The 24,325-nt window shown below is 38.2% G+C and overlaps 5 protein-coding genes across 5 annotated transcripts; 2 read left to right on the top strand and 3 right to left on the bottom strand.

Annotated features, from left to right (window-relative positions):
* The first annotated feature begins 23 nt into the window (after positions 1-23).
* On the top strand, positions 24-7,830 carry LOC107187180 (ADP-ribosylation factor-like protein 6). Its single transcript, XM_015575197.1, has 3 exons — positions 24-93; positions 7,354-7,533; positions 7,619-7,830. Exons 2-3 carry the CDS (start codon positions 7,383-7,385, stop codon positions 7,828-7,830), a joined length of 363 nt encoding a protein of 120 aa, XP_015430683.1. The 5' UTR covers positions 24-93; positions 7,354-7,382.
* LOC107187181 (V-type proton ATPase subunit G) lies at positions 358-2,042 on the bottom strand. The gene is made up of 4 exons (XM_015575199.1): positions 1,875-2,042; positions 1,397-1,497; positions 1,191-1,289; positions 358-1,106 (listed from the first exon to the last, which is right to left on the bottom strand). Exons 1-4 carry the CDS (start codon positions 1,954-1,956, stop codon positions 1,032-1,034), a joined length of 357 nt encoding a protein of 118 aa, XP_015430685.1. The 5' UTR covers positions 1,957-2,042; the 3' UTR covers positions 358-1,031.
* On the bottom strand, positions 2,651-4,535 carry LOC107187179 (protein LTV1 homolog). The gene is made up of 7 exons (XM_015575196.1): positions 4,515-4,535; positions 3,864-4,431; positions 3,603-3,799; positions 3,405-3,533; positions 3,151-3,342; positions 2,837-3,085; positions 2,651-2,764 (listed from the first exon to the last, which is right to left on the bottom strand). Exons 1-7 carry the CDS (start codon positions 4,515-4,517, stop codon positions 2,651-2,653), a joined length of 1,452 nt encoding a protein of 483 aa, XP_015430682.1. The 5' UTR covers positions 4,518-4,535.
* Positions 5,565-7,130, bottom strand: LOC107187144. Its single transcript, XM_015575153.1, has 4 exons — positions 7,067-7,130; positions 6,504-6,985; positions 6,098-6,433; positions 5,565-6,026 (listed from the first exon to the last, which is right to left on the bottom strand). Exons 1-4 carry the CDS (start codon positions 7,128-7,130, stop codon positions 5,565-5,567), a joined length of 1,344 nt encoding a protein of 447 aa, XP_015430639.1.
* Positions 7,831-8,506: 676 nt separating the features above from the next.
* On the top strand, positions 8,507-9,878 carry LOC107187262 (peptidylglycine alpha-hydroxylating monooxygenase). The gene is made up of 3 exons (XM_015575300.1): positions 8,507-8,713; positions 8,904-9,122; positions 9,207-9,878. The coding sequence occupies exons 1-3, from the start codon at positions 8,573-8,575 to the stop codon at positions 9,876-9,878; spliced, it is 1,032 nt and encodes a 343-aa protein (XP_015430786.1). The 5' UTR covers positions 8,507-8,572.
* Positions 9,879-24,325: the final 14,447 nt, after the last annotated feature.

Genomic DNA, 24,325 nt, shown 5'->3' with positions numbered 1-24,325 from the left:
TTGCGCTGAAGAACGAGGGCGAACTTAAACTTGCAAATTAAAATGTTGGCTAATATTAAAATTCACGAGCTTTACGAAGTAATTCCAGACCTCGTAAGTAAATTTAAAATACTATTCTTCTTTTGGTTCAATTTCTTTTGCGGTATATTGTGCTGTTACTCGATAATGTATCCTTCAACTATTCTACGGAATCAGCTGGCACCGATTCGAATGTTACCGTAAACATTTAACGGTCCAAAACCTTTTACGTAACAGCCGATGCAGATTTCGTAACTGTTGAACTCATTTTCGTTTGCATACGAAACGCGAATATATTGAAATATGCTCTCTTAGTGGAGGTATATGTTAAAACTCCAGTGGATTTTACCTATTTTTATTGTTGAACATTAATACTGTACAGATTAACCAGCTCGCAGAGACAGGGTATACACATGAGGTATAGGTATTACTTTGTATGTATAACTTAACAACGCTTAAAAATTTCAAACAAAACAAACGGTGTATTTGTACATCGTCGCGGGAATCACGTTAGAGTGGGAGCTTGTCCGTGATTCTCGAAAGGTTGTACGGGATTCTTTAATCACAATTTGTGTCCTCGATGCTGCAGAACTATGGAATGACATCTAGCAACATACATTTAACGATGTACAATTTTTCTTGCCACCACCTTAAGTTTTAACATTTATACGTCATCCTAATATATCTAGGCCTTGATATATCACAATGACGACAATTTCTTTAATACATTGATACTACTATCGCGATGCATCTACTATAAACCTTAAACTTTCCAACATGATGGTAGAAGCTCAGCGTAATTACGATTACATTTATTGTCGTGTAGCAACTGCGGAAAAAATTCTAGTAATTTGAGTACCACCATCTACAATTAAAAGGTATATACGCTTCCTCTGATAAAAGTACAACATAACGGCAATAGATACGTTTTAAGATATGGTAAAGAAAAGTACTGAATGTACATTTATAGCATAAAAGGTGATATTTATATGCGCAGATGCATTTCTTCCGATTTACATTTCGATGCGGTAGTTCTTGTGCAACTCTGGTTTAATGTTGTACACCAAGTCCAAGATTTTAAGCATGACCTAATTAACATAAAGAATAATGTAGTGTATATACCAAATGGAGAATATTCTTATTTTAAGAGTCCAAATTTAATAACAACTCACAGTGTTCTTGTGCACAGTTACAGCTTGATTCATTTCTTCTATTTTCACTTTTGTATCAGCTTCTATACGTGCAGCAACATCTTCTTTTGAACCCATGTGCTAAACATTAAAATGAGAAACAAATGTTCAAAGGTTCGAAGAATGATTTGACAAATATTTTACATGATTGTTATCTTGAGAAAACTATTTACAAGGAAACCACTTACTTTGGCTTCAAATTCACGAAATTGCCTCTCTCTCTCTTGCCTATATTTTTCAATTTCATCTTGAGCTTCCTCCTTAGCTTGCTTCAATCGGCGTGCTTTACCTAAAAAAAAAGCATCAGAATTGTAACTTTCTTATAACAAATTTCACAAAGTTACATGTAAATGTGAATTTTCCAAAAAATATTATATTAATAAAGATTGTATTTTATCAGAGAGATTTGTTTAACAATATACTTGTGTGACGTGGTTGCATTTCTACAGTCACACGCGAAATAATGAAATGAAATACCTTAAGCATCTCAAGCGAAAAATATTATCTTAACTCATGTTTCTTCAAATATCATTTCTCAATGGATTTGGAAGGTTACACCCAGTTAAACTACACTCAGGGTCATACAAAAGTTCATCGCAATGTGCTATGCACAAAATATATCATCGTTAAAATATAAACTCCAATAATTAGAAAAAAAAAACTTACGTTTTCTGGCTTCTGAGACTTTCTCCGCAGCTCTTTTTTCGGCTGTCAGAAGCTGTTGAATACCTTGCGTCTGGCTGGCCATCTTTGCAACGAACGAACGAACAGAACCGTATTCCGAACGAAAGAATCACAAATCGATCATATGACTTTGGAGTTTCCGCTGTTTGCCCCGCCTTAAGTGATGGCGCTTTTCCTAGTTTTCTCACGTGCGTCTCACTCGAAAGGAGCACCAACCAGTACCCAAAAAATTACTGTTAATAGTGAATACACTACCGATGTATTTACTTACTAAAAAGTATATTAGACGATATTCAGTGCTGAAAGGAAATGTACTTATTTTTCATTGTTTACAATGCCAAAACTTAAAATATTTATTACACATTCCATGTTCCTTTCTTTTTATCACATGTCAAATCGCTCTCCATGCCACTGTTATTTTGATTTTCGAACTATAGTTAAATGGGTTAAATGCTGAAACTCGTGTATTTAGAGTACAACTTGTTATGTAGATGTCAAAATACAGTAATTCTAAATGAACTGAAAACTTAGGCATGCTAATTATAGTAATACCTATAATTATAATTAATTATAGTGTTCATCTAAATGAATAATAATGTTGTACGAAAACGTAAGCTTTTTCGTAATTATTTAGACAATGCAACTATTTAAAAACTTAAATGTATTTAGTATATGTTCTGATAACACAATCAATATAGAATAACGAATATAAATTATTCAATTTACTCGAGGGAATAGGATATAAAGGATTTTACACATTAAAATATATGATTTCCTTGCACGTTTCGTTTGTTATTTAACAAAATTTTTTCTTGTCGCATCTTTTCTTCCTTAAATGCTTCAGTATTTGCTTTTCGTTCCACCCTTCGTTCCTAGAATAGATAATTAACAATTTTACTAGTGACTTGTGCCACTGGTATTAAAAATTAATGAACAAATATTACTTTTCTGTACTCCTTCAGAGCCTTTTTCCGTTCTTTTCTTTCCTCTGAAGTTTCTCCCTTAGGTCTTATGCTTAATATGCTCAATGTTGACTTCATAGTTTCTGCAGTAGATTGAGGTCCGTTCAATTTACAATTTTCATTTTGTTGATCAAATTGAGCCAAAGTTTTAGCAGTAAGTCTTCCAGGGGTATCATTCAATACATTTTTTGGAATGCCTGTTCTTGGATTGACTTTAATTTTTTCTGGTTGCTGCAAACAGATTTATTATACCATCATAAACAAGGCAGCATGAAAATTACTTTTGAATTATATACCTTGGGTTCGGAAATTAATTTTGGATGATTGTAAATGTTACTGTATGTACTAATAATACTTTGACAATCCCATTTTTCCCTCTGTCTTGCATCAACAACAAGATCATCTAAATTATTTTCATCTTCAGAACTAGAGTATTCTTTTTCTAGAATTTTCATTCTATCTTCCATAAGTTTTGCTACATTTTCAGCCTGTCGAAATTAGTAATTTAATAATCTTCCATTTTCTTCAGGTATAAATTCATAGTACTTACATCTTCATTCTTATGTTTTTCAAACTCTGCTGCACACTGAAGAAGTAAATCTGAATCTGGTGCTACATGCCCTTCAATTTCATCACAATCTAAGGCACCAATTTCATTTTCGTCATATGCTGCATACATCTATTAACATAACAATGAATAATAGATATCAATGAAATAAAAAAAAAGTATCTAATGTCAAATACTAACTTTCTCAAATTTATCATCCAAAAAAGTCAACTGTTTGTTTCTTCTTATAACACTGCTGCTCATAGAATATTCTGTAAAACGTGATTTTGTTTCCTCTTCCCTAAAAGTGTACTGAGCACCATTTAAACTGCATACTTCATCTTGTTCTTCGTCAGATAATTCCATCTGTCCTTCTGACGAAACATCAGATGATTGCTCTAATCAATTTAAATCACAGTCAGAACACATATTATTACATATGAATAATACATTTTTACATACCATATTCTTCTTCATTTACAAATTCATTGTCATTGCTTTCAGCATTAGCTAATTCTATAAAATTGTCTTCCAACTCATTTTCTGGATCACTGTAATTAAAATCATCATCCATTGCTGCAACTATATCTGGATCCAAATTTAACTGTAATCCAGAAACAGGTGCTGTTTTGTTGAGAAGTCCAATTTTTTCTTCTACATTTGAGGCAAATACAGAAGAAGGTAAATTAATTTTTGGAGCATCCTTTTTATCGCTCTTATCATTTTTCCTTGATGTATTTTCATAGTCCACACGTTCCCATTCAGTTGGCAATGAATTGACATCTTTAAGGTGCTGCAAATAATCATAGTCATCGTCGAAATATATGCCATATTTCTGTTGTTCTTCCTTGCGTTTGTTGTCGTCCACCCCTTTTTTCTCTGATTTAGCGGCCTGTGGGTCTCCTACAGGCACGAGAACTCGTTGAGGTGCATTTTCATCGGCAATCAACGGGTCTTTTTGTGATCGATGAACCAAATGAAATGTTACTGAGTTCTTTTTATCAATGAATTTCTTCGTTGTACCCTTTGGCTGAAAACAATTTTAAATGTTGTATATAATACAATAAGTAACCTAATATAATAAATTTTAATGTTCCAACAGTTATCATTTACCATTTTCTTGATAATTCTAATTTAACGCACGAAACTGACAAAACAAGTTAATACAAAAACAACTAATTTCAAACTGTTCACAAACTGATTTTTACATTCATGTTTCAATAAAAATAGTCTCGAAATACAAAAGCATGTGTTTCGTCAGTGTCTCTCAACCCTGTAGAAAGTAAATAGAATTCGTGCACGTAAATTATAATTGCGGGGTATTGAAGTTAGCAATTGAAATTTCGAGGAGCATATATGTAAAATATTGAAATTCTAAAATATCTGTGATTTTTATTAATAATACTTTATGAGATAAGCCTAGTCTTTAGGGCGATGGGACAATTTTCTGTTCATTATGAGGTCTATCCTTTTCTTGCTTTCAGGCAATCAATGCTAACAGCTTTCGCTATTGATGTTCGATAAACACGTAACAATACTCCAAGATAGCATAAAGAATGGGGCTCTTTGACCGTTTAGCGAATCTTTTAGGTCTTAGGAAAAAAGAAGTAAACGTGTTAGTAGTGGGCCTTAATAACAGTGGTAAGTCGACGGTCATAAATAATTTCAAACGCGAGGATGACCGTTGCATAAACATAGTGCCCACTGTCGGGTATAATGTTGAAAAATTTTCATGTAAGTTAACGAATGACAAGAGAACGACGTTGTTTGATGTTCAATTACCGTGTTTACAACAATATTGTTACTCGCACATGCACTATTGTATTGATCAGTTTAAGCACCACTTATTATGAAATGAACCTGGTATACTGAGCTGCAAATACATTTATTTATATAAAAGAGATATGTACAGATGGCATATAAAAGAACAGGCGCATTATATTTTGTTTAAGACTTTGTCAGATATTTATATTTTGTATCTTCATTGGGTCTTCTTCAGTTTTTTAGTAGGTGATTTCTTCTTTTGACTCTTTCATTTTGATTTATTAAATGATCTTAAATTTGTTTTCATTGACTTTACAGCATTTTTTCAGGTAAATTCTTACTGGATTGTTCTTTATGTATGACTTCATTTTCTTTAATAGACCCAATGTTACCTTCTCTTTATGGCCTTTGTAAACTTTCCTCATTGACAATATCACTGATGTCATCCACATTGTTTTTTGTAACACCCATGGAGCGATTTTGATTTTGATGCAATGGAGTACTAGTAATTACCTGATCAACTTTTCTATTAGCTATGGCATTTTCAGGAGTGACATCCTTAAGCTGTTCTGTGTTGCTAGTTGTGTATGAACTTGATCTATTATATAATCGAAATTTCAATTTTGTCTGTTTCAATTTCTTTTTTAGCTTTACAGAATGTTGACTAAAACTAGTTCCCTCTTTATTTTGAAATGAAGTAGATTCTTCATCTTTCCTGATCCGTTTTGAAATATTTGAACCATGCGTCCCACGTTGTTTTGGTGTCTTTCTTTTCTTTCTCCTCTTTCTACTCGATGACAAACTTTTCTCTTGAAATGTAAAGTCCTCTAAAAATCCTTCTTCATCAGAGTTGCTTAAATTCTAAAAAGAAAAATCAGTTTTTTTAATAACAGGAAGTTTTTTAAGATTAATGAACCAAGGATTCGACATACATTGATATTTAATGGACTATCCTCATCAGCAACCTGTGCCCATGTAAAGAAACTATCGTTTAACATATCTTCAAATGCTGTACATAAATCAAACATCTTGAAACACTTCAAAGAATGTTCTAACTGCTTTGTTACTTTTTTATTTAATTTATTCTCATGTTGTGAGTCAACTATAATTTTGCATGGTCTGACTTCATCAATATTATAATGAAGATATATAATTATATTTATGTCTGAATCAGTCTCTATGTTATGCACTCCTATTACGTCTAAAATAATAAGACTATGTCCATCATTTGTTTGCAAGGTACAATTGTTTATATGAGATACAGCTTCCTGAAAATTTGAAATTTATGAGGTTGACTTCATTGCTTGTATAATAAAAGCATTAGAAATAAATATATACCTTCAAAGTGTTGAATTGATCATGCCGAACAGTATAACAATCAATATATTGTTTACAAGTTTTCACAAAAGGAGGTACACCTTTTAAACCTTTAGAAAACTGAGGTGCTAAGTTATCTAAGTCAACAGACATGGGCATTATCCATTTTCCTAAGCACCATTCAGTTTCCTTGTTTAGTATTTGGATAGCATAAATATTTTCTTTGTTGTATCTATTCAGTGCAGAAAAGTTAAATATGAATTCTTGATGGGAAAATTGAATGCATTGAAAACCGGCATATCTAAACAATTGGGATTCCAATTCCACATTAACATCTGGAACTTCTGAGATGTCTCTATCAGTAGTAACATTAGACATGTTTAGATCAGAGGCAGTTTTAACTTTCTTAAATGTGGAAAGATCTAAATTGTACTCCATTTGCAAAGTTACAGCCTTCAACCGTTGTATTTGTTGTTTTAATTTTTCCTTCTCGTGTACCAGTTCTAATATTGGATAATGGACAATGTTATTATTTACTTTTATTAAAACAGTAGGGTTAAATTTTTAAATGACATTTTATTTACCTTTACGTTTATCTAAACGTTTCTCAGAGTTACGAACATTATTGCTTTCATTGTTTGTTTCCATGGTTAAATGTAACAATTATTCCATTGAAAATTAATTAACCCAATTTTGAAATAATATCCCGCCAAGATATCTCTTACACGTACAGTGATTCTCATTTATTCGTTTAAAAGAAAATCAAAGGATATGAATGAAAAAGATGGCGCTTTATAAAGTGTAATTTTAGGTTACTTTATTTCATTTAAAATTTTGTAATTATAATGATATTCAAATAATTGTTTTTCAGTTAAAAATGTCAATTTCACGGCATTCGATATGTCAGGTCATGACCGCCATAGAGCTTTGTGGGAACATTATTACAAGGATTGTCATGGTATTATTTTTATAATTGATAGCAGCGACAAGTTACGATTGGTTGTGGTCAAAGAAGAATTAGATATGCTTCTTCAACATCCAGACATAGCAGGTATAAAACTTTCATAGGCTTGTTTTTTAATATTAAGTTGAAGAAACATTTTAAAGAATAAAATGTAGTATACTAATCGTTGTAGGTCGCAAAATACCGATACTTTTTTTGGCAAATAAAATGGATTTGCCTGATTCTTTGACTACCGTTAAACTTGTTGCTGGTCTTGGTCTTGACCGTATACAAAATAAACCCTGGCATATACGAGCGACAAATGCAATTACCGGAGAAGGTTTACAACCGGGTATAGAGTGGCTAACAGATCAAATTCGTGATACATATATCAATAAAAGATAAGGATGATGCTTTTAACTGATTGTGAAAACGATCTGTTACGAATAACAAGTAGGAGCAGTCGGTTACAATTTCTCTTTTCGACACTGCATTCAAATATTTTTATATTTGGATATTATGTACTTGTAATGTATATTTTTCAACTGCATAGCATTTATTGTAATTCTACTTTCACATTTGATAACGACGTATGAATGAACCGTGCAATATAGTTATATGATCTAATATGTAATAAATCCGTCCAATAAACGTATGTCATGTTTTTATGAATTTCGTTGTTCCAGATTGATTGTGACGATTATCCATTTTTTTGTGATTATATCTTAAAATTTTGTACACTGATGTGCAAATACGGTTTCCGCTGGAAGAAAATGTGGTGTAGGGGAAAGACCTCCTATCACTTGATCTCGGGAGTTACTGAAATGTATGCCAAATTAACATTGGCTTTAATATTTATTTCGGTAGTTGAAGTAAATTTACTTTTAATTTAAATTTACCAAGTGGTAGAAGCAGGTAGAAGGCCCTCCTCTTACGCCACTTTTTCCCCTAGCGGATGCGAGGTTTGGTTGTGGGAGTATTTCATCTATGGTGTTAATTAATTGCGATTTGTAGCCACCTAGTGGTGTAAACAATATGATGTCGCCACAGTCTTATCACTACGTCAGAGTTTGTTGTACGTGGGAGTATAGGATATCGACCCGTAACATTTGACAGTTTCATGTGAATTTTCGTGGATACTCACGAAATGTTCGTGAAAATTAATAAAGAAATGAATTGGAAATATATGTTCGTGGCGTGTGCTTTATTCGCGATGCTATTGAGCTTTACGGAGTGTAACAGCGTGGAAAAGTATGCATTACTTATGCCAAATGTTAGGCCAAACAGGGTAAATAGTAAACAATATGTATTAAGTGATTCATGTTCTTTTACAATTTCTGTGCCATTTCTCGAAATGTATTTATTCGTAACCTACAACTGCTGCTATTATTAATAGTTTTGTTACTTTTAATATTATTTTTGTTATACCACGTGAATATAAAATACCTAAAATGTTATATGTTTTATGTAATTTACAGGAAGAACTATATTTATGTACACCGGTTAAGGTAGATCCTTCCCAAAGTTATTATGTGATAGGTTTCGAACCGAATGCAACAATGGCAACTGCTCATCATATACTTTTATATGGTTGTGGCAAGCCAGGGAATTCCAAGCCCATATGGGATTGTGGGGAAATGGGTCATCGTATGAATGAGAATGAAGAAACAATGGTTCCTTGTGCAGAGGAGTCCCAGGTATATAAATGCTGCATAAAAAAATAGGAACTACTTGTAACATTTTAATAATATCTGTTACTATTAATGTAATATTTGATACAGATATTGTATGCTTGGGCTAGAGACGCACCAAAATTAATTTTACCAGAGGGAGTGGGTTTCAAGGTTGGTGGAGACTCCCCAATTAAGTACTTAGTTCTACAGGTTCATTATGCCCATATTGATGTGTTTAAAGATGGTAGAACAGATGATTCAGGAGTGTTTCTTTATTACACGTTGCGTCCACTCAATAAACTTGCTGGTGTTCTGTTGTTGGGAAGCTCTGGTGAAATAGCCCCTAGAAGCACAACATATATGGAAACAGCCTGCATGATAAAAGAAAATAAAACTATTCATCCTATTGCGTATAGAACACATACACATTCACTTGGAAAAGTAGTTTCTGGATATCTAGTAAAATCAGATTATACGTGGACAGAACTTGGTAAAAGGGATCCATTGACTCCTCAAATGTTTTATCCTATACACAATAAGGTTTCTGCTGGACTAGGAGACCAAATTGCGGCTCGTTGTACCATGCAAAGTACACGGGACAGCTGGACATATATAGGCGCAACCAAGTCAGATGAAATGTGTAATTTTTACCTAATGTATTACGTGGAAAATGACGAACCGTTATCTATGAAATACTGTTTCACTTTTGGCCCTCCACATTACTATTGGAGAAATGCTGGACTTTTCAACATACCGGATGTGGAAGCATCTAGTTTATAGCGTAATTGTATAATGTCTGGAGTAGAAACCAGTGTACACAAGACTGTTGATGATGGAAGGAAATTTGAGAATATTGTCCAGTTGTAACAATCTCTAAAATGACTATCTTTCAGTTAAATTTTGTCTTTTCCTCCACTAATTGTACACTCGTATTTAAATTATTCTAATTGTATCTTGAAGTAGTTCTGAATTTCTTTGTCCTAATTATTTCTGTGTTCGTAAATCGGTATTGTAGATTGTGTGATATAACATCATACATATTAATGTCATGCATGTCGTGGGTTTCATTGTACCATAGAAAGACATGTAACGAGATAGGATTAATGTTAAAAGATAGGCCTAGAAGCGCAAGGTTTAATGTATTATTACTTCCGTTATTTTCTGACGACCAATAGGAACTGAAGATTATTACCCACGCACAATTAGTGATCATGTTTTATATCGTTAATTAAGGGCACGTCCATTTTGTTACTCCTAAATTAATTTTGGAGTAATTTTTGTTTAGCTCGGTATTTCAGAGAAGTGCTGAGAATTAGTGATTATATCTATGAGTTTTATGTGTTTTCATACGTCCATTGATTTGTGGTTGTGAATGGGAAAAAGAAACAAATGAAGAGAATCATTTTTCTCATAACGTCGACCGTACTTTAAATCGAGGTGATCATGTACTTACCGATGAAAACTATTTTAGCCCATAATATTTTTTTAAGGTGAGCTGTGCTCTAAAATTGTAAATAATAGATTCTTTTAGCACTGATTGACTGAAAGTAAACCGCATTCGCGGTATCCTATGATAATATAAATTATTTTCGAAAATATACAGATGATACGCAGGTTCGTTTCTACAAACATAACAATATTATACTGATCTATCAATAAATCGTGCAAGTATTGAAAAGGTGTGAGTTGTCTCATCCTTGCTACAATTCCTTTTCCAACAGTTTTCTTCAATTTTGAAGATTGTTGCGTTAGGTTTCTATATTCAAATGTCCGGATAGATTCCGTGAAATCGGACGGATGCTATGCTCGCGGCACCGATCGAGATTATAGTGAATTAGTTGACCTTCGATCACCGTTACAAGATCGTCTTTGCCGAATATATGATTACACTCGTCAAATTCGGTGAAAGGAGGCTCCCAGGCGAGTCCCGAGATGAATTCACGATCTTCGAGGTTTAATTGTCCTTGGTGAATTCGCGAACGAGCATTAATTGCTTGTCGTAGCAATTAGCACGCACGATCGTTACACGTGAACCGGGACGAAATGTAATGTTGTCAGTTGTAAAACGATTTGCCTAATGCAAATGGAAAAGTCCTCGGTTTACAGAGTACGTACCCGCGGTCCCATAATTAAATAAATTCTCGTCAAAACAATTTCGCGAACATTACCGTTCCAGTGAAATGGGTCTTCGGTAAAAAGTGTGTCATCGAGCACGGACGTACGTTTTTGGAAAACAAATGAACGGAGAAAGTGCAGCAAGTGTGTAGAAGAATCTAACGAAGGTGTGGCCGAGCACATTAAAATCTATCGACGCTTCTTCGAACGAATCAGCATACATTTCTTTCTCGGTTTACCGTTTATATGGATATTTCTGGCGTGGAGGATAAAATATGAATTGGAACATCGAAGAACGATAAAAAAATATTGAAAACGTACGGCCACTACCGACCGAAAGTATGGGATCAGAGTTTACGATTGATGGAATGATTAATTCAGTATTTTGTTAGGATATAATAAAACTCACAAAATCAGTACATGCACAAATCATTTCCAATCAGTTTTAGCGTATTATTTTTATTAAATTTTTATAGGATATTTTTCTCCAGAACTGGTCCCATACTTTTGGCCGGTGGTGTATTTCCTAAATATCACGAGACTATGGTCGTACAGTCCTAACGCCCTGACCTAATGCATTTCATTCAATCGCCGATTTGATTGTCAGGTTTCTCCTCGTCGCTATTCAGATCTTTGATCTCCAATTTTCCATTGTAATCTCGATCTTACACGTACAACCATGCCCCCGATCAAGACGCAAATTGCTTTGCGATTCCATTTTTTCCCCCCATTGCAATTCATGGAATTGTTCGAGAACACCTACGACAAAAATACATTTCATGTATATTTCCTGTGTGTCAATTACGTCGATTCTCCGAGTATAGATTCTGGAAAATTGAAAACCGGTTTCTCTCGTTACATAGTTAGCGTACGCGTGTCCTCTCTTTAAGACGGTTCGGTGTCAATGATCACACACGGCTTTGCTATTATCTCGTTGTGGAAAAGAAATGATTCCTTTCGAAACGGTAAAAACACATATCTTTTCCTTTTTGTACACAGCTTGATTCCTCCGCCTCATTTCTCACTTTATTCGATGAACTTTTGTTTTTTTTTTTGTAGTTTCTCGCTGTACAGGCGCGAGAGAATGCATATGAAAAATGACGAACGTCGTACGAACTACGTAGTTTCTTGGCGCACCGTTACAAAGGGGGAGCTCGTACATTTCGTGGCTCGACCAGTAGTGAGGCTAGAGTAGCAAAAAAGAAAAGAAAATAACGCTCGCATCGTCGAAATATAGTAGAACCGTGCGAGGAAGTTTTGGCGAGAAACGAGGAGTCTGGAAAATTAACGACGGTTTACTCCCTTATCCGAGCCACCACCAGCAAATCGAATTAGTTCCGTAACGTATGAATGTAGTCGCAATAGAGATAAGATGCACGATCGAGATATAGAAGTGTTTCTCGAACGACAGTCGATTCGATCGAAATGGCGTGGACCGCGTGAAAGTAAAATTGATACGTGTGTACACACGGTGTTCTTTATATTTCCGGGGACCGTCTTCATTGTACGCTATCACGTGAGAATTCGAGGTCGGGAACAAAGATCGTTGGTCCGAAGGTAAGGATTTATTCAGATGTACCGTGTTCTACCGATAATATCAGCGAGAAACAATTCGTCATGTAGTTACGTTCAATCTACTTCTATTCGTAAAATCGACCCCGAGTATCGAACGAACGAGACGGAAGTTTCTTTGGTGTATATTCAAGAGAAAGTTACATGAAATATATTGGATAACCCGATCGCAGTAAATTTTTTAAACGAATCGTTCAACTTTCGTTCCAGATTTCGTAACGCTGAAACGAAAACGAACTTTATTCCGACTGGAATAAATGGCCGAAACTCTCCCTCTCTCTCTTTGTCGATCTCTTCTTCGTCTTTCAACGGGGAATTGAACGGATTTTCTCGATTTCAGTGAGATCTTTTTTTTTCGTTTCGAGCCAATGATTGCGACCATCTGTCGCATAGGATAGCCTTTGCCATCGTGTTGTTAACGGCCTGTACGTGTTCGATGTGTTCGGCAGTCGTGTGGGTTCGGTAATGCGTCAATGAAAACGGCACGTCACGCGCACAGACAAGTATGAACGCTTCGGTAAAAGCATGTCTCGTCGTTAGGAAAGCGACTGCTGGAGAGCACATGCAGCCCCGATTGACTGAGTGTGCTCTGTGCAGCCAACTTCGAAAGTAAGGCCTCGATCACGTTTTGTCCGATGTCAACTTGGCGTGCGCGCTACGTAGCCGAGCGCGGCCAAAGCTTCGTTTTCTTTTTCTCGCCTTTTCTATCGTCGGGTGCTCCTTTCTAAAATACCATCAAAACCAAAGAAATATCTTGATCGAAAATTTACGTACGGTTCATCTTACGAAACTGAAAGTTCCATTCGAAGCTCTACTTAACCGTATAGTATTCTTTGCAATTTCATAACCTATCTTTTCGTAGTCAGTACAAATTGAAAATTACAATTTCTTCGGAGCGAACTTTATCTATGTGACATTTTGACGTTCGATCAGAATGCCTCGGGAAGTCGCACATAATACCCGGGTTGTTTGTAAGTTTAGATTCGAAAACATATCTTCTCCATTAACGGCGAACGAGGCTACTTTGCTTCTTCGTCTCGAACGCGCGCGTATTTGTCAATGTGGCACATCTTCGAAGAATTCTCGCGGGAATAAACCTCTCGCGTTAAGCACTCGGGCTCTCGATAACGTTTGCATCCTTCCTTTCTCTTTTTTTTTCTTCTTTTCTTTTATGCCGCGAAACGCATCCAGTTCATGCCCACGCGATTCTTCTTCGTTCTACGTGCTGTACGCGAAACAAGAAAATTCTACGATGGACAAGCATTCTTGAATTTGATCGCTTTCAGTTTCGTGAGATATCGATCTTCGACAGGCGCAAAAGCTATCGAGTATTCAGTAGAATTACAAGGTAAACAGATATTATTGGACCATTGACAGTTGAGGTTCCATGTGGACGTAAAACATATATGGAAACAGAACTTTGCAAGTTCCTCCAAGAGATGTCTCCTCGTGGTTAGGAACGGTAATAAAATCATCACGAAAACACACGTTTTTCATAGGTATTACACGCAACCCCATAGTAGTGATGGCGATACCTTTGAATTGTATCGGTAAATATTGATACCCAGAGTATCGATACACATGTATATCGGGAATATCATATCCATATCATCGATATCGTGTGAAAGTGAAAATAAATAATTTATTTAAACAGATATTTGCTAAAACGGATTCTCAGGTAACAGTGTAAAAAAGAAATCGATCAATCGGAAACTTTACGGGAAGCTCGCGTTTTCCTTACGATCCGTTAGTTACGACGAATGCAGCGATTGTATCGAAATTTCGATATTTATAGGTTAAGTGTCATTATAAAATATCGATATTTAAATTGAAAAGTATCGATATTCGAAGTATCGCTACTGTAACGTCCATCACTACTTCACAGAGCGTATCGTATGGGACCGGTAGCGTGCGTCGAGGATTCATGGATCTACGGATAGCCGATTATGCATGGCTCTGCGGCTAGGGGATGTTGAACCGGGGGGATGCAGCCGAGAAACGCGAGTGAGATAATTTGACGGCGAGCGGGTGATCGTGTAGCCAGGAAGGGTGATGGAGAGGCGAAACAGAGGGAGAAAGAGAGACACGTGGGACAAGAGAGAAGTCCGCGATTGGTTAAGCCGGTTGGAAAAGCCCGCCTGGCTGCTCGACCGGCCGGCACTTCGCTCAGTTCTCCACTGGGCTCCGAACGACACGGAGCTTTCGCCAACCAGATTCACCGGGGACCATCATCATCGCCTTCGTCGCATATATAACATTCACGACGATATATATCAAGCATCGATCGATCGGTCGATCCCTCCGTCCGTCTCTCTGTCTGGATAAAACAGTGTATTCGTCTCGAGGGAATAGAAATACTAACGAATTTTTTTCGTGAATACGTAACCTCGCCTCGTCTGTGTCAAGAGGGAAGAAAAAAAAACTATGCCCGTGGAAGAAAACTCGTCGCCACTGACGGTTTAGCCAAGCGTCGATTGTCCTTTAAAAAACAAGACCGGAGAGGCACTTTTGGCCACGAGGGAAAAGGTTTACGCAACCCGTTCACAGTGAGTTTTTGCCTTTTCATTGTTTTTCTTTTGTTTATGTTAATAAAACGCGGTGACGACGGTGGAAGGGACACGAAACGGACGAAAATGTTTCTTTTTTACTCGAATACCGCTGCGTTTACCCTATTGACCACAGTTATATAGAATCTAGCGACTAGACTGCGGATGTTTATATAGAATCACAATTTTGGACATCAATTTATGAATGTGAAATCGAGATAAAAGTTTATTTCCTGTACTAGATGTCTTATTGTGTTGACGATGATATATAAACATTGTTAAGTTTTATTTAAGTCTGTATTTTACTGCATTGTGAATATTATAATTTACGATAAATGCATAAACATCCGCAGTTTAGTAACAACGGATATACGGCACACGCGCGTACCTTTTCCGCAAGTGAAAACGAGTTCACACTAATGCGTCCCATTAACAAGAGGGGTCCTCGCGGTCCCGCTGCTCGCAGGATCATCTGGGAACTCGCGTTAAACGTTTGTGTATTTTTAAGTTCGCCTCTCGATACGGAACAATGCGTGCCGGTTCGCACCTTTTTCGAGCACACCAAACCCCCTAGGTGACAAAAGGTGACACCAACGTCGAATGTGAATTAGTATCAATCAATCAACAATTTTTTTAAATTTGATTATTCCTATCCAGTAAACGTATATTCCACTGTTTAAACCTATTTTATTGGGTTGTCCAAAAAATAATCTCGTATTTCTGCAAGTAGTATCATCCTTTTTTTATTTCAATAGAAAGCACTGCTCTTAATTAACAAACTATATACATGTTCTGAAAGTTGACACTTCAACGCGTCGTTTGAACAGAAAATCATTACCATTGCATTAAACCTCGAAATAACCTTGTATTGAAAATGAACGACGAGAAGTAGCCATTTTCAGCACCGTCAACATGTGCAGGAAATAATTTTTTGTTCGTACCGCGATTTTCCCTTTTCAGAAATGGAACAGTTTAATTGCTCGAAAGCACCCCTCTTCGTCGGTCATATTCAAAGCAAGGTCAATTCAAAAAACTTTAACGCAATCGTAATAATTTTCTGTTTAAACAACGCGTTGAAGTGTCAACTTTCAAAAGATGTATATAGTTTCGTAATTAGGAGCAGCGTTTTGTATAGAAAAATAAAAAGAACTGGGGCTTCTACAGAAATACGAGAATCACATTTCGGCCAACCCAATACAAAAATAAAATGTCATTACGTGTGTTTTAATTACATTAAAAATGGAAAACTTTTAATTCATTTAATAATTTTATTAATATTATATAGCTTATTATATAATATAATTAACTTTTACTTAATACTTTTCAAGGTATTTTGTCGGAAAACCCACAAAGTCGATATATCGGCTCCATGGTACTAAAAGGGTTAATCGTTCTCGATTCTGCGTGAACCTATCGATTACTCGCATATGTCTCGATCTCGAATTCAGCACGCGAGACTCCTCTCCCTCGATTGCCAATCAATCGTTTCGTTTAGATTCGCAACGAGAATGACGGATTATTCGCGAAAGCCAGTAAATCGGACAGATTTTTTCGATTCGATGCGTCGAAAATAATTGCCTCGACTTGTAATCGGTTCGAAGCCGCGCGAGCGTTTTCTTCGCGACGCACAGTGGTACAGAATGCCGATTTTGGAGTTCAGAAGCTTAATTTGGATGTAAAAATGGGAATTTCGTAACTAAACTCGGTAAGCATATATCTAATGTTCATATTTATTAAAAGCATACAAAATTAATAAGTAATGTTTTTTAATAATAATTTTTTTATAAACAAAATAAAAACTTTTTTTTACGGAGTTATCATTGTCAATCACAAGTTCTCTTAAAAAAGATTATTATTAAAAAACATTACCTGTTAATTTCATATATTTTTTTAATAAATATGAAAGAGATTTAATCTCTTTTTAATATTTAAATATACATACAATGTTTATTTCATATTACGAAAAAAATATTGTTTTCCCAATGTAAAATAAATATGTATTTAATATTGGAAACAAAATATTTGTTCCCAATATAAAATAAATATGTATTCCCATTTTTACACCCAAATTAAGCTTCTGAACTCCTAAATTGGCGTTCTGTACCATTCTGCGACGGGGAAAAAAAGGTACCGTCGAGATAGAGAGACACCGAGAGGCTTGTCGCAGTGCATCCGTGTTACGTTTTACGTGACGGGACACACGACACGGCCGGCGTGTTCGCGATGCAATCCGTGACAGCGCAACGCGCGCGCGGCTTGGCAAGGCTTTTACTAAAATCAGCTCTTTCACGTACGAGGGATCAGCCTAAAAGACACGACGTTTCCGGATGATACGTATAGAAACTATTTGAACTAGGTCGTTGCTGGCGTTTTTTTTTCTCTCTCTCTCTCTCTCTTTTTCCCTATTCCGCAGTATCCACTGCTTGTATCCAATCCGGCCGAGTGTTGGAATTGCATCTGTTTCCACATCGGTATTCAGGAAGAGTGCCAAAAACTTTCGTCTCTGTTCGATCGCAACCTGGAGACCGTTGTTCCTCTCTCCTGGAACTTTATACCGATTTTTACGATGTATGTGTGTGTGTTGTCTCATCTCTGATCGAGCATAGAGTAATCTTTGGAACCGTTTGAAAGATTCCGCGACGATAGGAGTATACCTTTCTCTCGTGTCGGAATCGAACCGTTACGTATCACGATTTTGATAGATGGGATATTGGTACGTCGACCGAGCAGCTTCGAGTCCCGTCGCAGAGACTGAACATTTCCAATCTTAATTTGTCCCTCGGTGTCAAATTGACACAGTGGTAACAATTTAATATAATAAATAGATAAACAGTTAAGTTAGTAAATTCTTGAAAATAAAAGTCACCGAGACTCAGTCAAATTTATCCAACGCAGGATCAAGGGGAAGGTGGTAGTGGGGGCTGTAGGGGGACCCGTTATGCACCTTCCATTTCGTTATGATTTGATTCTATTTAATTATATTTAAAATAAATTTTAATTTCTGAAGATTTATGTATTTTGTTGTGCTGTATTACAAAAAATCCACCCCCCGTTTGAACCAAAGGGGCCACCAAAAATCTTAATCCGAGCCTGAATTTACCTACACATGAGAAAACAACATCATTTCTTACGAGAGAAATCTGTCGAATTGACACAAGGAACGGATGGGGGTTAAAATACGTTTCGTTGCGTAATCGCGTCGCTGTTTCACAGGTGCAGATAACTTTCTGTCTTCCCGATGCGGTACCGTGTGTACGCAAGCGCCCTCGGACACAAAGTGTTTCCGGTTTAATGTACGGTCACCCCTAAGGTTCATATATCTCCGTTTACAACCGAGCACCGAGAGAGCACTGGCACGTTCGCCATCGAGAGCAGCGTTCATAAATCCCGAGGGAAGTTGGGTGCGGAGGATGAACGCAAACACTCTAGTTGTCTCGTTCTTATATTCGTGTTCACGTTTTCTTCGTACTTTTTATTTTTATTTCTTTATCATAGATGTATAATATCTAGTGAAATATTAGAAAAAAATGTCTATCATTTATATAAAAGTTTAACAAAATCTTGAATAGCCTAAAAGGCAAGGGATCATTGAAAACGACGTGAACTCGAATGGTTTCTCAATGGGTTTTTGAATCGGTGGACGTCGCTGGTAATGTCGGGGGACACGAAAATCAACGTTCCAGTTCGGGTTTCGTGGCTCCTGTGGGAACGGTTGTCTCGTTCCGCCCTTCGATGATGCAATTAGCACAGACATAACCGCTAAGCAATTATCGAAAGACACGCGATGCACGCGGCACGCTCGAGGTACACAGCGCGTTTCACCAGAATCGGTGAATACTCGGCCAAGAGGTGAATCGATGCATCGATCTCCTGTGTCTCGTCCACGAATGGTAAATACTACCATGTTCAAAAAGTTTCAGTGCAAATTTTAACATCGATGGGACGCGCGCGTATATATCCGTCCGGTTGCTTGTAATTTATTTCCTGGGATTGATGCCGGTCACGGGAGCCCATAACTTTCGTCATTTCTCCCGATCAGGTGGCGGCTGCGAAGACCACCTAGAAAAGAACTGGAGAAATTCTCGTCGATGCGAGCACACCGAACACATGTAAATCGCGTGACCCCTATTCGGGACACGATTCCGACCGAAGTACAAGGAAATATCCTCGCGAACTCTACGAAACAGCTACATTCTCCGACTTTAGGACTGTCGTCGAATTACTTTCTTTTTCTCCTCGGAGCGTCGTCCGATCCCGATGTCGTGGACCCATCCGAAAAGACAGGAAAATTCTGCTTAAAGAAAGAAAAACAACAACAACAAAAAAACCGAACGTTAATTTGGTATAAATTACAGTAAATACCGATACCAAGTGGTAGGAGGCCCTTATTACTACGCCGGTTTTTCCCCTAGCGGAAGCCGAGTTTGTTCGCGAGGGTGCATTCGTGGAATACACGGGAAATATCAGTATCGTTTAGAGATTATTGGTGGAGAATACAACAACAGTTCCTTGCACGTGTCGCATAACCTGTGTATTATATATTAATTACATTAAAACAAAACTGCTAGATAATTACATCGTATGAAGTAAACGAACAACGAGAAACAATGAAGAATAAATACGTTATATAATTATACCAAATTTTTTATCATTTTCTCTCCTGATTGTTTCAAAACGCGAATATTAATGTAATTCATTTTGCAAATCATACTGAATATATGTTTCTTTAAAGATCAAGAATTAAGATCACAGTGAGAACATCCACCGAAGATAAAAAAATCACAATCACAGACGTAAGTGAAGTTATATCATGATCGTGATTCTGCGATCACTGTGATAAATTGTGATGTTACCGATTTAGCACACCATATCTAGTATCAATGGTGTAGTTGTCCTCGCAAATTGCAGCGTTGTTTAATTCGCATCGGTGTGTCCCCCCGTTGGCAGCGTTTACAAGCAGGGGATCGGTGTTACGTTATGCAACGACAAGCACCGGGAATCGATTTCTCGGATCGAACTGTCGGGCTTATCTCTCCGAACGTCTTGACGGGCCCAGTCCCCTCCCCTTCCCTCCCCCCCCCAGCCCTGGTTGCCTGCCTACGGGGACCGACAACTTTTTCTCGCTTTATGGCGGCCCTCTTATTGCTCGCGCTACGCCGCCACCGCGTCGTTGGCCCCATCGAGGAAGATTCGTGGGACTGCGTATCGGTACGGTTTCGCATGAGTGTATCCCGTAAGGCCCCCTCCCCTCCCCCACCGCCGCTCCCCCTTGCTTCGCCACTGCCCTCCGCCAGTCGACGATGAAAATTTCATCGCACGCGAGAAGAGGAGCGGTAGCGAGACCGAACGGCATGCATACGTAATACACCTTCTTAGCTAATATAGGCCGGTTTCGTTTTGGGGCCACGGCTCCCCTCGCGACCTTCTTGCCGCCGATGTGTCTCGTTAAAGGTTTCTCCTTTCGATGAAACGAACGCCCGCTGTTTCTGCGCCCCGATCTATTCGTACACAACGTCGAATTATACGAGGATACGATTTTCGTCTGTATACAGGGTGTAACAAAAATGTTGAGGGCCCCGGAAATGGGAGACTCGTGATGTGATGCGTAACAAGTTTTTCCGTAGGAAAAATGTTGTCCGAGGCTTTGTTAACAAGATATTAACGAAAAACCTCGACCAATCGCAAGTCTACCGGCCGAGTTCCAGCGGTAACATTGGCTACCAATCACTACGCGACTCGTGCTCTGATTGGTTGAGGTTTTCCGTTAATATCTCGTTAACAAAGCCTCGGATAACATTTTTGCTAAGGAAAAACTTATTTCAAATCACCTCGCGTATCTTCCATTTCCAGGACCTCTAACGTTTTTCTTACACTCTGTGTATATCGATTTGGAATCGTTAATTTCCTCTGTCACGAGTAACCATTGCATCCGTTATTTGATAGACGTTTTTGGAACAGCTTGCGGGAAACGGGAAATCGAATCGATCAAGATTCCGTACAGTTTGTTGCATCCGAACACATCGCGGGGAACGTTACCGTTCCAGCGTTCCTCTCCGTTCGGCTATTAACCTCGATAGTCTGTGATTCCCTCGGTATCGGGGAAGAAGAGGACACACCTGAAGGGGGAGACCACTTTCGTTCGATACGCGACGGTTGTGTTTCGTTTCCCGGAAACCCGTGGCGTAAGTCGACGTTAACGTCGATCATTAATTCCCATCAACGTGGTCCACGGAACACGTCGATATACGCGCACACTTGGCTGGCTGACCGATACACTGCCACGGAGATTTTGCGCGCTCACAGACGAGGGCCCGCGCGCGTGCTCACCCGGTAACCTTGTGTGGTCCGCAGGAGAGAGATAAAGTGAAACCATGGGGCCACGCTGTCTCGCGATTCAACCTCGATCTCAGGGCCGTTCGCGTCGCGTGATTCTTTGCCGCTCCGATTTTCTTCTAGAAGACGATCTGCCTCCTCGACGACCGTAGCTGCCCTTACACCGATCCTTGCACTTTGTCACGTTTCGTTGTATTTTTCCATATCTTTTTTTCCTTTCTTTTTCCTTTTTGTTAGGCCACAGAGTTAGTTTTACGGTTGGACCACTCGATTCGTCATTGCTCACCTATATCGTTATTTGCCGTTATTCCCTGACGACGGAAGGTTCCAAATTGTTCGGTTTCGATTTTAACGTTGGGATTCAACGTTGTTTTATCTTTAGAATGATCGAGTGTCCACACCTAATCATTCACATGTGTCGTTAGGAGCCTGTACAGTATCATATTATTAAAACCCTGTTAAAATCGAAATCGGAGAGTTTGGATCCGAGTACAGTAATGTCTCGATGTGGACCGAGTTCGGGACAATAATCGAGAGAAGTCTGTAATATGTAAAATCCCTCAGTGCGTCCTATATGCACTCACCTGGAATGTTGTTTTATTAATCACTAGGGGACACGTGGGGTCGGTTGGTTAACGAACGGAGCAACGAACGCGTAACACACGGGTCGACAATCCTATCGACAAGATATCGATCGAGAACGCGCGATCCACGAGCAGCTGCGCGCACCGACAATAACTTTCTAACGATGTAAAACGGGTAATTATACATTGCTCGTGTCCTGTTTGGGAAGATGAGACACACGGGTGTTCTGTTTCTCGGAATATTTGTCCGCAAACACATGATTGTCGCGGCGAGCGAAGACCCGCGCAATCGATTCTAGTTTGTTCAGTCGCGATGCGTTAATTGCTCGGTAAATCGCTAGCAGAATCCTCATGGAGCTATACTACTTTCTCCGGTCTTCCCGTTTTCCTCGTGTATATCCTCCAGGCATTCTATCCGTGCGCGTTCATAAATTACAGTTAAGTAGAAATACGACTCGCGAAGACAACCACGAGAAATATTTAAGGGAATCGAAGGTAGAGGCCGTGGAAATCGACAGAAACTTTCAACCGACGACTTTTAGACGTCGCATGGTCTGCGTTTTCGCTTCGACTTTAATTTTTTTTTTATGAGTTTTCCCGTTAATGGCAATACATTAAATTAGATTTAATTTTCATTTATTACCATTAACACGAATACCATTTTTATACGAATGTTTAATATTATCATCGCATGACACTATGTATAGTAGATTTAAGTATACTTGTTCTTCTCGAGGTATCCGGTGGATGGAAGTTTTGACCTTATTAACACGTTGACTGCCACAGTGGAAAAGGCAGTACGTAACCAGACACGCTTTATTTCGTTTTTTTAAGTCATAAATCTTTGAAAATATATGCGTCTGATTAATAGAGATTGCTTGTCTTGTTTTAAATTATACTGTGATATTAATCTTATGTAAAAATTTTGTAGAGATATTTAAATAATCCAGCATGTTTGCAATGTTTCAACCACGAGTTATCTCGTAGCTGGCAATCAACGTATTAATTGATTCTGAGAAAAATTCAATTTGGTTATTAAATTTCTTGGTCACATTGAATATTCTGGCTATTGTATCGTTGTGACTGCACCTGGATGTGTAGGAAGTAGGGTAAAATAGATTGGAGTGCGTGGCTGCATCAGAGGGTACGTTGAAATTTCTTTCATTTAAGAGAATACTACAATCTACTAATATTGTAATTTTGTACAAGAAAGTAATATCAGCAAATACTTTGCGCTTCAATATTAATTTCCCTCGTTAAATTTCCGGAACGATCTCGTTCAGACTAGCCTGTCCAGTAACGTCCGCAAATGTTAAAGTCTGACTTTCAGTAAACAGACTCAATCAGGTCTGTTTTGCTCCAACTTTCATCCGAATCCACCTTGCAATTCATCCAAATCTCATGTCTCACGTTTCGATGTTAATTTCCCCCGTTAAATTTCCGGAACGATCTCGTTCAGGCTAGCTTGTCCAGAAATGTCCGCAAATTTTCAAGCCTGACTCTCATTAACGACACTCGATCGCTCCGTTTTTGCCCGAACTTTCGTTCGAATCCACCTTGCACCTTGTCTCGTGTCTCACACGGCGACGCTAATGATTTCTCTAAATTTCGAAAACGATCTATAATACCGAGTTTAAACCGTCCACGATCGATCCAGTTTCGCCGATCGTTGAACGCACGATAAGAAAATCGTCGAGTCTCGACGATCGAGCGTATATCGTGGCGGTCGGTTCGATCCTCAAGGTTGAATCTCGCCGAATCTCGTCGGATCTAGAGGCAGCCTCCATCGTGGCGGCATTCTTTGCTCGCTCGTCCATGCCGACCACGTTCTTTCTTTGGGAATCTTTACTCCAGAGAGAAAGAGAGAAAGAAAGAGAGAGGAGATTGCCGCCCGAAGCATCGTCTACCGTTACCACGTGTCTGTCTTGACGATATACACGCGACCGTGTAGGTACCCCACGTGCAAATACGATCGAAACCGCTGTTGCTTCCAGCAGGCTTTCCGTGGGCCCCTTGCGAGCCAGCATCCCTCTCTGCACGAGAACGACCCCCTTTCCGTCGTGTTTCCAAACCGCCT

This window comes from Dufourea novaeangliae, unplaced genomic scaffold, assembly GCF_001272555.1.
Source record: "Dufourea novaeangliae isolate 0120121106 unplaced genomic scaffold, ASM127255v1 scaffold99, whole genome shotgun sequence".
Classification (NCBI taxonomy): Eukaryota; Metazoa; Arthropoda; class Insecta; order Hymenoptera; family Halictidae; genus Dufourea; species Dufourea novaeangliae.
This window is presented reverse-complemented; position numbering and strand designations above follow the sequence as displayed.

Coding starts and splice junctions, on each gene's coding strand:
- LOC107187144 (XM_015575153.1), bottom strand. CDS start 7,130: ATGGAAACAAACAATGAAAGCAATAATGTTCGTAACTCTGAGAAACGT. Junction 6,986..7,066: donor ACGTTTAGATAAACGTAAAG/GTAAATAAAATG, acceptor ATCCAATATTAG/AACTGGTACACGAGAAGGAA. Junction 6,434..6,503: donor ATCAATTCAACACTTTGAAG/GTATATATTTAT, acceptor TCAAATTTTCAG/GAAGCTGTATCTCATATAAA.
- LOC107187262 (XM_015575300.1), top strand. CDS start 8,573: ATGTTCGTGAAAATTAATAAAGAAATGAATTGGAAATATATGTTCGTG. Junction 8,714..8,903: donor CAAATGTTAGGCCAAACAGG/GTAAATAGTAAA, acceptor TGTAATTTACAG/GAAGAACTATATTTATGTAC. Junction 9,123..9,206: donor CTTGTGCAGAGGAGTCCCAG/GTATATAAATGC, acceptor TATTTGATACAG/ATATTGTATGCTTGGGCTAG.
- LOC107187179 (XM_015575196.1), bottom strand. Junction 3,343..3,404: donor AAAAACATAAGAATGAAGAT/GTAAGTACTATG, acceptor TAATTTCGACAG/GCTGAAAATGTAGCAAAACT. Junction 3,086..3,150: donor AATTAATTTCCGAACCCAAG/GTATATAATTCA, acceptor ATCTGTTTGCAG/CAACCAGAAAAAATTAAAGT.
- LOC107187180 (XM_015575197.1), top strand. CDS start 7,383: ATGTCAGGTCATGACCGCCATAGAGCTTTGTGGGAACATTATTACAAG. Junction 7,534..7,618: donor TCAACATCCAGACATAGCAG/GTATAAAACTTT, acceptor TAATCGTTGTAG/GTCGCAAAATACCGATACTT.
- LOC107187181 (XM_015575199.1), bottom strand. CDS start 1,956: ATGGCCAGCCAGACGCAAGGTATTCAACAGCTTCTGACAGCCGAAAAA. Junction 1,498..1,874: donor AGTCTCAGAAGCCAGAAAAC/GTAAGTTTTTTT, acceptor CTTTTTTTTTAG/GTAAAGCACGCCGATTGAAG. Junction 1,107..1,190: donor TAACTGTGCACAAGAACACT/GTGAGTTGTTAT, acceptor TATGTTAATTAG/GTCATGCTTAAAATCTTGGA.